The sequence below is a fragment of the Echiichthys vipera genome (genome assembly GCF_963691815.1).
Source record: "Echiichthys vipera genome assembly, chromosome: 2".
NCBI lineage: Eukaryota > Metazoa > Chordata > Actinopteri > Perciformes > Trachinidae > Echiichthys > Echiichthys vipera.
In genome coordinates, this window is record NC_139827.1 from 19723294 (window position 1) to 19738892 (window position 15599).

A 15599-nucleotide genomic window follows, 5' to 3' on the forward strand; every position below is an offset into this window, starting at 1 on the left:
TTGAATGAATTCTGATAGGGACTTTAAAATATGACCTTTTGAACTCTAGACCTAGCATGGCTGAATAAACATACATACTGCTGCGAAAGACCAATAGTATAGCTTTGGAATGAAGATAACAGAAGTTAAGACTTCCTGGAGCGCCTTGTAAAAAGGAAATACCAAGGTTCTTAAAGGGCACTATAGCCTGAGGTTATTATTTGATGTGTTTTACTTTTACTGGAGATTGAACAGGAGGTCTATTAAAATATGCCAGAATCTTTACAGGCATGGAGGCATGCAGTCTGTAAACATACTACATGGCCAGTTTGAAAAGAAATAAAGTCACAGACTTGCTTATAACATTTACACTAATCTACCTCCTCCTTTAAAACGTTTCCTGTACAAATAATCACATACTGATCACAGACTGTTTTTTGGTTACTAAAATCACCTGTAAGGACCCTGAGACAAATAAAAGCATTACTGCAAAACATATATATGCAGTCGGAATATTAAAACACTGACCAGTTCTGCCAACTGGTAGGACTTACATTATAAGGTAACATTAATTTATTAAGGACAGTCAACATATACAGAAATTATGACACAACTTTGACACTTTTTTTCTCACCCAGACAGTTTCACACTAATGGTAATAGTAGTAATGATGGGTCTGGTAATGATAACAACAGCCTGACATATTACAGTTTTAAGTGCATTTAAAGTTTGGTCTTGCTCATTATAATTATATATATGATATAATATATATATAGAGAGAGATATATAGATATAGAAATATATAGATATAGATATAGATAGATATATAAAGAGAGAGCGTAGCGTAGCTGTGTCTTCTGTTACCTCCTTAGATGACAAAGGACATAATGTTTTTGCTCATCTCAATATGAGCACACAAACCAAGAGGGAGGCCTCTGCAGGCTCCCTGTCCCTCTGTCCTTCTCTGTCTCTTTCACACACGCAAACACTAATATATATATTACATAAGGGTTTGAAGTTATTCCTGTAAACCAGAAACACACAGGCTAATTACTTTTTTCCCTCTGTTTCCATAATCTTTTGTACTCACTTCCTCCCTTTCTTAATCAATGTAATACAATTTAATTTTGCTTCTCCCTAGTATGTTTCCATTTGCAAACACAAAATATTTCATTAGTGTGTGCATATAATCAATGGTGTTCTGTAGCTCACTGCTTTAGGGAGGGGGGGTTTCCCTATTGTTTAATGATCAGCACATTAGTATCATTGTCACCTCCCATTCAGTGACTTTACATCCCATTTTACCTGTGGTGGCAGTCAACCACTGACAGCAACCAACATATTGGATTTGTGTGTGTGTGTGTGTGTGTGTATGTATGTGTGTGTGTGTGTGTGTGTGTGTGTGTGTGTGTGTGTGTGTGTGTGTGTGTGTGTGTGTGTGTGTGTGTGTGTGTGTGTGTGTGTGTGTGTGTGTGTGTGTGTGTGTGTGTGTGTGTGTTTGTGTGTTTGTGTGTGTGTGTGTGTGTGTGTGTACCTTATATGTGTGCACACATATGCGCATGTGTCCATGTGCGTTTGGATACTTTTGCATCATTCTGGGCTGCACAGGCGACCATTGAGCTCCCCGTTTCACATAAGCTCGACAATCGATTAGACGTCCTAGACTCTGCAAACAGCCAATAGGGCACAAGTCATTCTCCGATAAATGGCCAGAGAGATGGTGTGAGAGGGGTGAGAGTGAGAGAGCAGAGGGGGAGAGGGAGGAGATGGAGGGGGCATAGACAAGGAGAGCAAGGTGAGAAGGTGGCAGACAGATTGAGATTTAATTTTCAGGTCACGGCATCCTGTGTCACTTGAGAATCCAGACACATACAGATAGGAAGTGATGCACATACAGAGGCACACACACGCACGCACACACGCACACACACACACACACACACACACACACACACACACACACACACACACACACACACACACTAGTGCATGTGTTTGTGTGTCAGTGTCCACAAGTATCTTCGTATGAGTGCGTTTGTATGTTTGTATAAATGTGTGTATAGCTGACACAAGCATAGCTTTAGACATATGTATATCAGGGCTGACATTGAGCGCTTAGCTCTGCCACTAAGCCTGTTAGCCAAACACCAAATATCAGCACAAACCCCTCCCATCTAGCCCTTTGTTTTACCCAGTGTTTTTTTTTCTATTTTTCAACCTGTCCATGTTTACTTTTCTCACACATATGAATCTTTAGACACTTATTTTTGTCCAGTTTCTACAACTTCCTTCCCTTTCCAGAGTCCTGCTGATTGCTAATGCATGCTTTGGCTCATCAACACCTATAGTCTTGCACGCACACACGCACAGACACACACACACACAGACACAGACACACACAAACACTACACACAATACACTAAAATCCGAACAGGAGGAGAAATTATAAAGTGAGAGTAAAGCACTGACAAATGGCAGAGTGGAAAGGGCCAGAAGATGTTGACTGGAGCTGGCAGAATAAATTGACCCGAAATCATCTGTTTTGACGTTCAGCTTTCAATTATCCACTGATGAGACAGAGACAGTGAGATGGACTATGAAAAAGAAAGAGAGAAACACTGCGAGAGCAAGAAGGGGAGAGCGGACGATTACGGTGAAGGGTAAAGAATGAAATCGGTTGGGGGTTAGGCTTCTTTTGAGTAGCAATAACAATTCAATCAGGGAGAAATGTATGTGGAACTAAGTGCTCCGTAATGGGAAACAGGCTGGGAAAAATGGGCTGCTACAGCTACACATTGAAGGACAGAGAAAGCAGCAGAGATGGACAGGGAGTGGGAGAGTTGTATGCAGAAGATGGATGGAAAGAAAAAAAAATCCATCCTCAGCCAAAGGCCAGTAAAACAAGTAATTTCCTCAAAAATGCAATCATGTTGGAGTGGATTGGACCATGTCACAAACTCAAATACATGACTGGTGTTCTCTTAATCTTCCAAGACATGTTTGCGTGTGCCTTTGTGTTTATTTGTACATGGATTTTGAATAACATGATTCCATGTTGGACTGACATGCTTCATCAGGGGCATCTAGGTCAGCATGAGATCGGAGAGAGGAGAGAACATTTACATGAAGTGACTTTTCCGAGAGTGAGAGCAAGACGAGAGAGTGAGGGCAAGACATTAAAAGGATGAGAGGAGAGGGGGGAAATAAAGCTGCATCGGAGCAATGAGAAGAAAAAGACAAGGGACAATGATTAAAAGAGGGAAGCTGCAGGGTTGGGTTTATTTCTGTCATCTTTACACTTCTCTCCCAGTCCAGTTCAAAGTATGAGTTGAGCCCAATTCTGGTGTTAAATTATTAGTGCAGTATTCTTTATTAAAGGCACACGAGGGACTCAACACAATCCAATATTCAGGAAATGAGACGTGGCACCATGATGCAGAGAAAAGGTTTATACGGTTCAGTTAATTGAATTCTTACCCACAGTGAGTTCTTCCACCAAAAGGGATTGGGGGCTTGCACTGTGTCGGGAGATTAACTCTTTTTCAAGTGTTTCTTTTTTTCTTTTCTATTTTTATTCAGATTCACCTGCCAAGGTTACTCTCTATCTTTCCATTTGTTACTTCCCCCCTTCTTCTACAGTTCTCCAATTACAAACACAAATCATTCTTCTCTCTCCCTTTGTTTAATTTGGCAGTCAGTGCTTAAGCTCCACAATGAATGTTTCCATGTTCAATAATATCCAGATTACCTCTCTTTCTCTTTCTCTTTCTCTCTCTCTCTCTCTCTATCCATCTCTCTATCCCTCTCTCTATCGCTCTCTCTATCGCTCTCTCTATCGCTCTCTCTATCGCTCTCTCTCTGTCACACACACATACACGCACACACACACACACGCACACACACACACACACACACACACACACACACACACACACACACACACACACACACACACACACACACACACACACACACACACACACACACACACACACACCTTACAGCCTTTGCCAGATATCATGGGGTATTGAATGGTTTGAAGGGAACATAAATCACTTTTTGATCACTTTGCTGCTTTAAAAAAAAGCACAAAACAACACAAAAAGGGAGAGAAGGTGGGAGACTTTGAAATGGTTTATAGCCTGTTATTTACTCAGGTCAGGTTTCCCTGCATTTGCTGTGTATCAGTCCAAAACCTTTTCATTCTATAATATTAACATATCTTATTTCTCTCCCCTTAACCTCAAGCACTGCAGAATGCAGTGGGAAATATTCCTTCTCAGTCCCAAATAAGAATTGATGTTTTCTGGTGAGACATTATCAAATTGAATTGTACTTGTAATTGTTTTTAAGAGCAGTGCTCAAAGTTCTCCATGCATGCTTTGAAGAGGGAGGTTTTTTTGATTTTTGACAGGATGAATCATTGGAGAGGAGGAGCAAACCAACATTTTTTACCGGCTGTTGTTTGTGGTTGAGTGCCTGGTGATGCCTTGACAGTGGTGCCACGTTGTTGCACTAACATCTACCAGATTGATGTGAAGCAGGCATGCCTGGATGGTGAGCTGGTGGTTTGTTTAGAGTGAGCACAAGATAAGAAGGCAGTGGCAGATGCGCGCAATTGCGCTGCCATACACAAACGCACAAACGCATAAACAATTACATTGACGCTTACACACACACACACACAAACACACATGAAAAATGATTCTGATATAAATACCCTTGCTCTTCTCAGTTCTTTCGCTGGTGTGTTCTTTGTCAAAAACAAGCAGCCACACACGTCTGGTTCCTCTTACTGCCTTCCACAGTGTCACACATATGCACACACACACATGCACACACACACATGCACACACAAATCAGTATTCAGGAGCGATCAGTATTCTGAACAGCTTTCCAGGTCGGCTGGACGCTGATCCATCAAACCCCGACACTGTGTCGCTTTGTATCTGCGGCAACCTTCAGCGTTAAAGAGGAGCACCGGCAGTCCTCTGTCACCAGGAAATTCACTGTGTATGCTTATGTGTGTCTTTTTTCATGTATTTGTGTGACCACATAGACCTTTTCCCAAACATACTGACACACAAGCGTTCATTGCGCACACACACAGACACACACACACATGCTCACACCCACCAAATAATTCATATCTTAATGGCTGATGTTACCGTTTCGTCCAGACACTTCACGTTCCCAAGTTCCCTCCAATCACAAAGGGAAGCGTGTGTGTGTGTATGTGTGTGTGTGTGTATGTGTGTGTGTGTGTGTGTGTGTGTCTGTGTGTGTCTGTGCATTTGTCTGTAGCAGCTATCTTAGCTTGTCTCTTTGATCAGCCTATAAAGGCACTGAGGCATGGACAGATAGCCTGGACCAACACACTATCGCTCCTTCACTCCTTCTGAGTCTCTCCCTCTCCCTCACACACATTAACCATCATGAACACACACCAACACGCTCAGAAACACTTCCCAATGTGTAGCTGTATCTTTCCCATCACCCAGTGGCTATGAGGAGTATTTTGCCGCCACTTCAGCTTTATCTATCAGGAGTGGTGAATACATCGGTTTCGGTTTATCTGCTTTCCTCTTTGCACTTGGAACTGTATTTTTGCTGAAAGTTAACATATACTTTTACATAAAAAAAAGGGATTGTGTCTCTTTGCGAAGTGATAGCAAATATTGACAGTGGACAACTGCTCTGTTTGTGATTTTAAAACCATCACACAGAGAAATAATCTGTTTACTTTCCACTGCAGCCACAACAAGAGTAATTAGATTTACTACGCTGCCTCAGTTTTTCACAAACATGGGAACTTGGGAAATGAGATTTGGACTTCATGACAATTTTGCACAATACAATAAGTGTATATTTCCTTCTCTCCCTTCCTTTTTCCTCTCTACCACCCTACTCTCCCTCTGTTTATCCACCCTAGGTCAGTATATTCATGACCCACTTGTCTAACTATGGCAATGATCGACTGGGTCTGTACACATTCGTCCACCTGGCCTCCTTCCTTCGCTCGTGGACAAACCTGAAACTCCACACACTCCCACCCCTGCAACTTGCACACAAGTACTTTCAGCTTTTTCCTGAACAAAGGAACCCGCTCTGGCAGGTGTGTTTACATTTGTTATTTGCCCACATGTATGGGCTTGTGTGGATTTACAACACAGTCACGAGAATAAAATGTTGGCATTGTACATTTCTGCAAACCATAGATACATTGAAGTTCGATGTTTCTGAATTCTGTTGTTATTCGCTACTTGTTAGGGCCCCTTGGTGTCGTATTTTGACGCACTGGTAAGGGACACTCCCCGGTTGCAGTTAGAAACAATAGTTCAAGTTGTGAATTTAAACAAAATGAAACTTGTTCAGGTTTAGGCAAAGATTGGGGTTTGGGTTGAAATAAATACATGTGTAACATAACACACGATATGGATGTGGTCTCCTGGGTGAAAGTCCAGTGTGTGGTTATGCTAAGTCCTCTGACTTTAAACTCTAAGCTGTAATGTTTATTTGGTTTGCAGAAAGATACAATGCCAACATTTTTCTTCTAGCGACTGGGCTGGGTTTCAATAATAATAATATAATAATAATAATAATAATAATAATAATAATAATAATAATAAGAATAAGAATGACAATTATATGGATGAAAACAGATTGTATGAGCTGTGTGATGTGAACATTGAGTCCCATTGTCTTTTGTACAGTTCAAATTATGAATATTTAATTTAAAGAGAGTTCATTTTCCACTTTGCTGACTTTGTCTCAAAAGCCTAGAAAAGAAGGCAAGGTGGCCTCTTTTATCTAGCATTTACACTTATTTATTGCACTAAAAATAAGTGATTTGTGAATTTTGTTGTAGACAATGAAGGTATTCGTGTTCTGTCTTACATGAATTTGTAGTGTCTTGTGAGCTCATGCTGCCTGGAAATAGTTGCATGCATAACAAAGTAAAAATAGCATTCAGTCCCTTTATGTAGTAAATCCTTCATACACTACATGTAATTCTTTATATGTTTAATATGTACATCATTACTTTAACTTCTGATCCTTTGTCTGTGCCTCTTTAGAACCCCTGTGATGACAAACGACATAAAGACATCTGGTCTAAAGAGAAAACCTGTGATAGGTTACCCAAGTTCATGGTCATAGGCCCACAGAAAACAGGTAAGCTACACAAAACACAAACTCAGGGCGCACTCACACTGTCCATCTGTACCGTGCCCTGTGCTTTAGGGTACTTGGCCCCCCCTCCCTCACCCCCTGCCGGCCAGGCCCGTTTGTACTCACACTGCCTGGGCCTCACGCGAATGCTTCTTGCCTGTCTATACGTCATCATGCCGTAACACGTCACACACATTGATTGATGTCATCACGATGCCTCGCTTTGTTTACAAATCTTTCAATAGACCTCGGAGTTTTTGTGCGTCTTGTCCAACTGTTTTTTAATATTTTCATCCGACCAAATCTGCAGTAAACACTCCACCTCCGCATCACACCAACGTGAACCTTTCGCTGCCATTGTTTTAAATGTCCGCGCATGGTCTGTCTTTTTTCTATGTCCGAACAGACGCACATAAAATGACGTCAGAACCGCTGTAGGCCTCGTGCTTGTGCTCGTACACGTGCGCACACTCGTGCTCGTACATGTGCAAACATGCTTTACAAAAGCCCACCTCTCCCAAGCGGTCCATGGCCGGCAAGCGTGCCGCAGCACGGTTGTGCTCACACTGGTCATACAAACTAGACATTACCCGTAAAACCTGTTTGGACACGGTACAGATGGACAGCTTGAGTGCAAACTCAAACATGGACATACAGTAGAACAGAGAGGCTCCTTCTGTGTGGCCAAGTGCCTAGACCCTCAACATCAGAGCCCTTTCACTTAATCCTCTTAGCTCATTTGGTCCTTTCAGAGGGAAAAAAAAGAGGATGCCCTTACCTCCTTTCTTCTACCATTCTATCTGCTTCAGATGCACAGAGATACAGTACTGAGCTCCTTATCTGACGTGTGATCAGAAATTGATGGTGATCGTGTGATCTCAGGAATTCTAATTGCTGGGGTTTGATGTGAGAGGTGAGGAGGTCCCGTCATGCTGCTAATTAACCAGTTGATATTTTACCAAATGGGAGGAGGGGTCACTGTAGCAGCATTAGCAGGCCGACAACAACTACAGTACAGTTAATTCTCATTTTATTGCAGGGTGTGCCTCGCATGTCTAAGATGTTAGAGCAAATAGGAGACAGAGTGAGGGGGATGTAATGGGATGCTTGGAAGCAAGTGTTAGGGGATGGGGTGAAAGGAGAGGGTGAGACAGAGGGCACAGCCAGAGCTCCAGTGCTGATTGGTGTCAAATCATTTGACGGGGAGACACACATTGCAGATCATTGCAGACCATACAGTCTATGCTGCAGACACACACACACGCATGCACACACAGTTTATTCTCTGCAGATATAAATCTTGCAGAGCGAAAAATCATCCCGTATGGCCCAGTGCATGACAGCTCCCACAATAACTGACGTACGCACACACACACACACACACACACACACACACACACACACACACACACACACACACACACACACACACACACACACTACTTTCTGCTGAGCTGAATTAACGAGCCAGTAATGAATTATGCCCTTTCTTCCAGGAACGACAGCACTTTATCTCTTTCTACTCATGCATCCCTCCATCTCAAGTAACTTTCCTAGTCCAAAGACTTACGAGGAGGTCCAGTTCTTCAACACCAATAACTACCATAAAGGAATTGACTGGTGAGAACACAAACACTCTCACTTATCTTTCATCCCCTCGCTCTGCCTTTTTATTAGTCAAAACCTAAGGTGAAAAGAAAGATTACAGACAACCTTTTTCTTTTGGCAATGTTACTGTAGACTGTAATGTGTCTGTAGACTTCAATGCTACATTAACTTCAAAAACATCTTCAAAATGATCTTTCAAGCATAACATAAGCCAACAGACATATGGCTGCCTAAATTGACCCATAAATGGTTTACTTAACTGACAAAGACACAGCTGGTGCAGTCTCCGAAGTCATCCAGAAAAATCTTAACTCAGAAAGTGTTCATTTAACACTGTTAAAATGATATTGTCAAGTTTGTTTTAGGCTCGTTGTCTAGGCACTGATTAAGGTCATAACCTTGTGACTGTATCTGACTTTGAAAAACTGCTAAAAAATATTTAGGAATGTACACTCCACACACTTTGCATCATTCGTTTGTGCATGTATATTTGCATTTCCTCTCAATTTTTCTGTCTGTTGTCTCAGGTACATGGAGTTTTTCCCCTTGCCCTCTAATGTTAGCACAGACTTTCTGTTTGAGAAGAGCGCTAACTACTTCCCCTCAGAGGAGTCCCCGAGGCGAGCTGCTGCCCTGCTGCCCAAAGCCAAGATCATCACTCTGCTTATCAACCCGTCTGACAGGGCCTACAGCTGGTATCAGGTATTTACAGAAACACACAGAATATATTTGATGCAAGTGACTCCACACGTATTATATTTTAATTCCGGACGGCTTCTTGTTTCACCATGTGACTGCTTCGTCTCTGTATTGATTTTTATTTAATTCTGTATCCAACATTGTGTTAGAAGTCTAATTACTCTCTGTGAGTGTGGAGTTAATGAGCCTGATTTATCATATGTCTCAGTGTGTGAAATGTCACAAAATCCTGAAATCTTCTGCCTAAGTCTGTGTGATTAATGAGACATGATTGTCAACAACGTACCGCTAGCTCAGATGTTATGTCATTGTCGACAATAAAAATAGTCTCTTGTGTACGAATTACAAGTTGGTGTGTTAGCTACAGTAGATGGTGGTTGGCACGCCCCTAGTTTGTAGAAGCAGGCAGGTGGATAGGCATGGAAGGCTAAGAAATGCTGTGAATGGGGGCAATAACTTGTATTTTAGCCACCTAAAAAAAAGCCCACCTTTAAAAAAAAAAAAAAATCAATATCAGTTTAAGGGTACACTATATTTAGGATATTTTGACCACTTTATCAAGCTGCCAGACAGCCCCGTTTAAGTCTACGGGGGAACTAAAGCCATTATATCACTCTTTTCAAAGCCACCCGACACCTTTGACGAAAACATTAATTTTACGTTGCAGTTGCTGGTCTATCACTGCCTCAATCATTTAGTTTGTTGGTGTTATCGTGCGACCTTTGTGTTTTAAAGGGTTAGGAACTAACAAAACTAACAGACTAACTAACCAATCAAGGCATCAGTGGACCCGTTCTGTGAGGTAAAATAACTGTTTTTGTCAATAGAGTCTGGTGGCTTTGACAAGAGCATAGACAACAGCTTCAGTAACCCCTCACATAAACATAAACATGTCTGTCTGATGGCAAGGTAAATCAGTGAAAACATTTTAAAAATAGCATACACTTAAATTAATAATAATACAATTTTTTTTTTGGTGGCTAACATATGTTAAGCACATACCCCCATCCACAGCAGTACATTACTTAGCTTCCATGTCGGTAGCCTAACTCTGCCTGTGTCTCCAAACTGGGGGCGTGTGACCACCATCTACTGTAGGCAACATACTGACTATGGATGAATACCTCATACAACCACACTGAATTATTTGAAGCTCAAGTGCCTGTAACTGCTAACTTTCCCAGCATCAAAGAGCTCACGAGGACCACGCAGCCCTACGGTTCACCTTCTATGATGTCATCAGTGCAAGACCTGGAGCACCAGCCGAACTTCGCTCTCTGCAGAGCCGCTGTCTCATCCCTGGTCTCTACTCTTCACACCTAGAGAGATGGCTTACTAACTACCCTGCTAGCCAGGTATGTATGGATACAGATGCACTCTATTCCACTGTAATACCAAAGTTGTGCACAGATCACACAGTATGTAATCTTAAAGGTTGAATATGGAGAATGAGCAGAACACCAACATCTAGTGTCTCGTAGTCGCAACAACAAAAAATAATTAAATCAGTCTTGTTTCCAGGTCTGTAAATAGACCAGGCCCAGTAGTCTAAAGAGGCCGGAGTCTGTTTGAGCCAGAGGAGTTACTGTTACTGTTAGCCGTTACAACTAAGTAAACATGAGTTATCTTACAGATCAAGAAGAAACGTAGCCATTATGGAGTGCGTTTTAATGCCTTTATCTCAGTCCATCGAGTGAATGCTTGGCCTGTATTGACCCTCGTTTTTGCCCGTCTCCGGCCACTCAGCTGCTGGGACAAATAACGCTCTGCTCAGAAGCAGCTGCAGGATTGGCAAACTCCATTTCACCCAGTGCCAGCCTACAGTAGCTGCGCCGAAAAACAGACAACCCTGCAATGCCGGCCTTTATTGGCTGGTACATTGTAAACAGAACTTGACAGAAAGCCATTGTCAAACCTGTCAAAAAATGTAAATATTAATTCAGACTAGATATATTTTTTTGTGGAAAAGCAATACTTTCATGCAAAACCCCTCAAAATGCCCCGTGGGTGTATTATTATTTTTCTTAATTCAGCTTTAATGAAGATTCTACATATTCGACCTTTCAAGTCTTGTATTGGTTTTTTAAGATAATATTTGTTGTTCACGTATTTTGATGAAAGGGAAGCCCAAAGAGAATGAAAGATGGGATTTTTATTTTGAGATTTACTGGTGTTTAGTGAGCTCAAGAACACAATTGAAAGAACAATAACTACATACAATATTTTTTGCATTGTTTTTTTGTATCTAGATGAGAACTACATAAAGTGATACTTTGTACACTACTTGTAGGAATTAGTAGAAATACACAATAGGAATAAAGAGTAAAGTGATATATAACATCTGCGTTCAGAGTTCTGTTTTCCAACATGTGTGGCTGTCATTAAAGTGGATCAAATCAAAGAAGCTGTCCCATGCTTTCACTTTATTCCAAGACTTAAATGAGTTATAATGCACTAACTATTCCCAAGTGTTACAGTTTGAATGTACCTGTGTGTAGGTGATGATCATAGATGGCCATCAGCTGAGAACTGACCCTGCAGCGGTGATGGATGAAGTCCAGAAGTTCCTGGGAGTCACTCCTCACTTCAACTACTCCCAGGCCCTTACGTAAGTCTCCTTTCCTTTCGCTCTATAGTCTCTTCCACACCGTAATAGAAATGTTAATATAGATTCAAGCTGTAACGAGACTCCAAACCCAAATCTGTGTGAAGCCTGACATCTACTGGTGAATAGCGGGGCACTAAACTGGCTATCTCTTCTTTGCCAGACTTTGGTGCCAGGTGGTGTTATTCTCTGAAAACCTGGCACCGAAGATAAGACAGTATCAGATGGTCACTTCGCTGCTTAGGTATTATGGTAAATTAACAAAACAAAGTTGTGAAAATAAATAATTTATCAGTGTCACAAAATGTCGCAGGTCTCTTTGTGCAATTTATAACATTTAGTGAGGGATTACTTGATAAGCCTTGTTTATTCTAATCAATAATAGACACATCTCCTGACACTCATATTTAAGGCATCACTTCCAAACATATTAGAAACATTTAGACCTCATTTTACTGCTTGTACTATTTTGAAACAATAAATAAGATTTGTATTACATTACACAGGATTTTCTAGCAATATAAACTTGATGTGAAAAGACAGCCAAGTGGTGAAGTCTCACACTGGCCTGGGATCAAATCCCAACAGAGCTTACACTTCCTGTCTGTCTGCGTTACAGCTGTCTGAATACATAAAAGTACAAAAAGGTTAGTGCACTGCAGAAGGTAAATCTTAAAAGGGCTCAAGCAGTAAAGCCACCATGCTGTGCCAGTAACCAAGATAAATAACTAATGCAGCTTATGTAGTATGAACTAAACATATTCTTTGCAGTCTTACAACAGATAAAAAAGGCTTGAGTAAAGGTAGAAAATACGTTATGGCTATGTTTCTAGCCATAAATACAACATTCCCTGTTCATCTATTAGAATTTATGTGGGAAAACAGTTATTTTAAACATCCTCACAACCAAAACTCAAGAGAATTAGGTTTGGCCTCTTTATGCTCTGTTTCACCTTATTCTCCATTAAAGATTTTGCATGTGACCCTTATGTTTGGGAGGAGTGGTAAACGGTTGAGCGCCACTTATCAGAATTCAATCCGCCTGCAAGTCTCCAGACAGAGACATGTACGTATAACTTTTAGTTTAGATTGGGCCAGAGAGAGCCTGTCTTGAATCACAAGCCCACATGCATGCAAATAATTTGTAAAGCGATGCATTTTGACAGAATAATAAGGAAGTGTGTGTGTGTGTGTGTGTGTGTGTGTGTGTGTGTGTGTGTGTGTGTGTGTGTGTGTGTGTGTGTGTGTGTGTGTGTGTGTGTGTGTGTGTGTGTGTGTGTGTGTGTGTGAGGGAGTGAGAGAGAGAGAGAGAGAGAGAGAGAGAGAGAGAGAGAGAGAGAGAGAGAGAGAGAGAGAGAGAGAGAGAGAGAGAGGGAGAGAGAGAGGGCGAGAAGGAGAGTTACACAAAAGCTTAATCTTTATTTTCTTCTTATTCTTTTGACATGGTAGCAGTCTGACAGATCCTCAACACTGGAGCCTGTTTATTTAATCCCCTTCTCCTCTCTTCTTCCTGTTCTGTCAGAGAGAACTGAAGGAGTAGCCCTTAACTCTTCTTTCTCTTTTATTCACCTACTGATGCATGTAGATAAAAAACAATATTTGGATCCCTCAGTCACGTTGACATTAGCGCTTTTACTTTGACCGCCAAATAGCAGTTAACAATAATGTTTATATTTTTACCTCTTCTTTAGCTGTTCTACTATACTGCCAAAGCAAGCTGCATAAATGTGTAAATGCCTAGAACATTTGAAATCTACATTATATGGACTATAAGCGCGCAGGCATACATGTTGTATTATAGCCTGTGTACTTACATAAATCTCTAAACATGCATATGTATTCATGCATATACACAGGACATCAAGCACATGCATTTACGAGGGTACTTTGCTTTAAAAGTCATCTTCCATCTCCTCGTCGGTTTTCACATGCTGCTGAGGTGCAATAGTCTTGTCTAGTAATAGAGGCAGTCTGGCTTAACAGAGGATGCTCTTAGAGCCAAAGGCAACCACTAAATTACATTTTTTTTTTGAGTTTGTTAACTTTGCTTTCATCCATTGTTAGTTTGTGACATGAATAATTGATTCCAGGCACTTAACTGGATGGTTGGAAATAAAAGGCATTTAATAAAGGAAGGCATACATGATACAAAATACTCCAGTGCACACATATTTGCACAGTTGCCTTCCTCAGAGTGTCTTTACACAGAATAAAACTAAATCAATAAGCAAAGTAGTCTCATTTTAAATTAGATTTGTGTTGAAGGGCATAAGGAAATAAACTAAGGCCTGCATATTTCCAATTCTATTTTACGTCTCATAAAGAACTACTGATACAGCTATCCATTACCTGTGGATTACTGTATTAACCAACCAATAAACTAGACTCATGACGATTGTGTGTCTGCACTGAGAGGGAGAGAAAGAGGGAGTAGAGAGCAGAGACACGGAGAGGGAGGCTGATGAAACGACAGTGCGGCAGTTAAAGAGACACCAATAGCACGTTAGACAGACTGTGTGTGTTGGATGCATAGGGAAATTTATGTCTAGTCCGTGAGTGCAAGATGGGCGCTCTTTTTCAACTGTAATTTCTTAAAAGAAGAGACACTGCTCAAGTTACTACTCATTTACATTTTGATTAGGTTTTTACATTCTCTCTACTGTTTTTCTCTGTTTCTTTTCCCCAGGTTTGACCCTCAGAAGGGCTTTTGGTGCCAGCTCCTTGAGGGAGGAAAGACAAAATGTTTGGGAAAGAGCAAAGGGAGAAAATACCCTCCTATGGAGCCAGAGGTAAAAATGTAATTAGATTACTACTCAGTGAAAAATATACATGCATTGATTGAAATGCTAGAGATAGAGACACATTTAAAAAGAAGAAGAAGAAGAAGCCTGACTGACATTGATACACAGCCCCCTCCATCGCTGTAGCAAAATTTCCCACAGGAATCAGCGTTCGGGTGGAAACTGTCAGCCAATCAGAACCAGCCAGAAAGTTACAACCTAATTATGAGGACTCAATAGTGACACAACACCCGCGGGAGAGGGGATTGGGGAGATTAGGATGGAGGGAGAAAGGTAGAAGGAGAATATCCAATCCATAAATCTTTGTCCTTGCTGCTGATTCCACAGAGGAGAGACCAGACCTGCCTACAATGAATCACACTATTGCTCTCACATGAAGACAAACACGCATAGATACAATTTGTCTTCCCTCATGTGCTCACACATGGCTAATGGCTGTGTCACCTGTAATTAAACTGTATTTGAGTTTGTACCAGGGGGACAGAAGGAAAGGACAGATGAGGAGGAAGAAAATTAGGGGGGAACACCAGGAGAGAAAGAAAGGGGGAGTTGAGAGATGTACACAGGAGGGAGCGAAATAATGGATCTCATACATCCTTCATGCAATTTTCTCCCTCTCTCTCACTTCTCTTTTCTGAGCTCTGTTCATACCACCTGGCACTTAGAGGCCCTAAAGTCCTATTGAGGAGAAATAAACTAATCTAAAGAGGGTGGCACATCATTAATCTCTCTCAATT

The 15599-nt window shown here is 41.2% G+C and overlaps 1 protein-coding gene across 1 annotated transcript in view; it reads left to right on the forward strand.

Annotated features, from left to right (window-relative positions):
• ndst3 (N-deacetylase/N-sulfotransferase (heparan glucosaminyl) 3) overlaps positions 1 to 15599 on the forward strand; it is a gene marked incomplete at both ends in the record, with an annotated part of 42755 nt that overhangs the window by 24816 nt on the left and 2340 nt on the right. The window contains 7 exons of the mRNA XM_083922421.1: positions 5912 to 6094; positions 7056 to 7152; positions 8646 to 8769; positions 9285 to 9459; positions 10641 to 10811; positions 11955 to 12064; positions 14748 to 14850. Of these exons, the coding sequence (XP_083778547.1) occupies positions 5912 to 6094; positions 7056 to 7152; positions 8646 to 8769; positions 9285 to 9459; positions 10641 to 10811; positions 11955 to 12064; positions 14748 to 14850 (963 nt within the window). The remainder of the gene's footprint in view (positions 1 to 5911; positions 6095 to 7055; positions 7153 to 8645; positions 8770 to 9284; positions 9460 to 10640; positions 10812 to 11954; positions 12065 to 14747; positions 14851 to 15599) is intronic.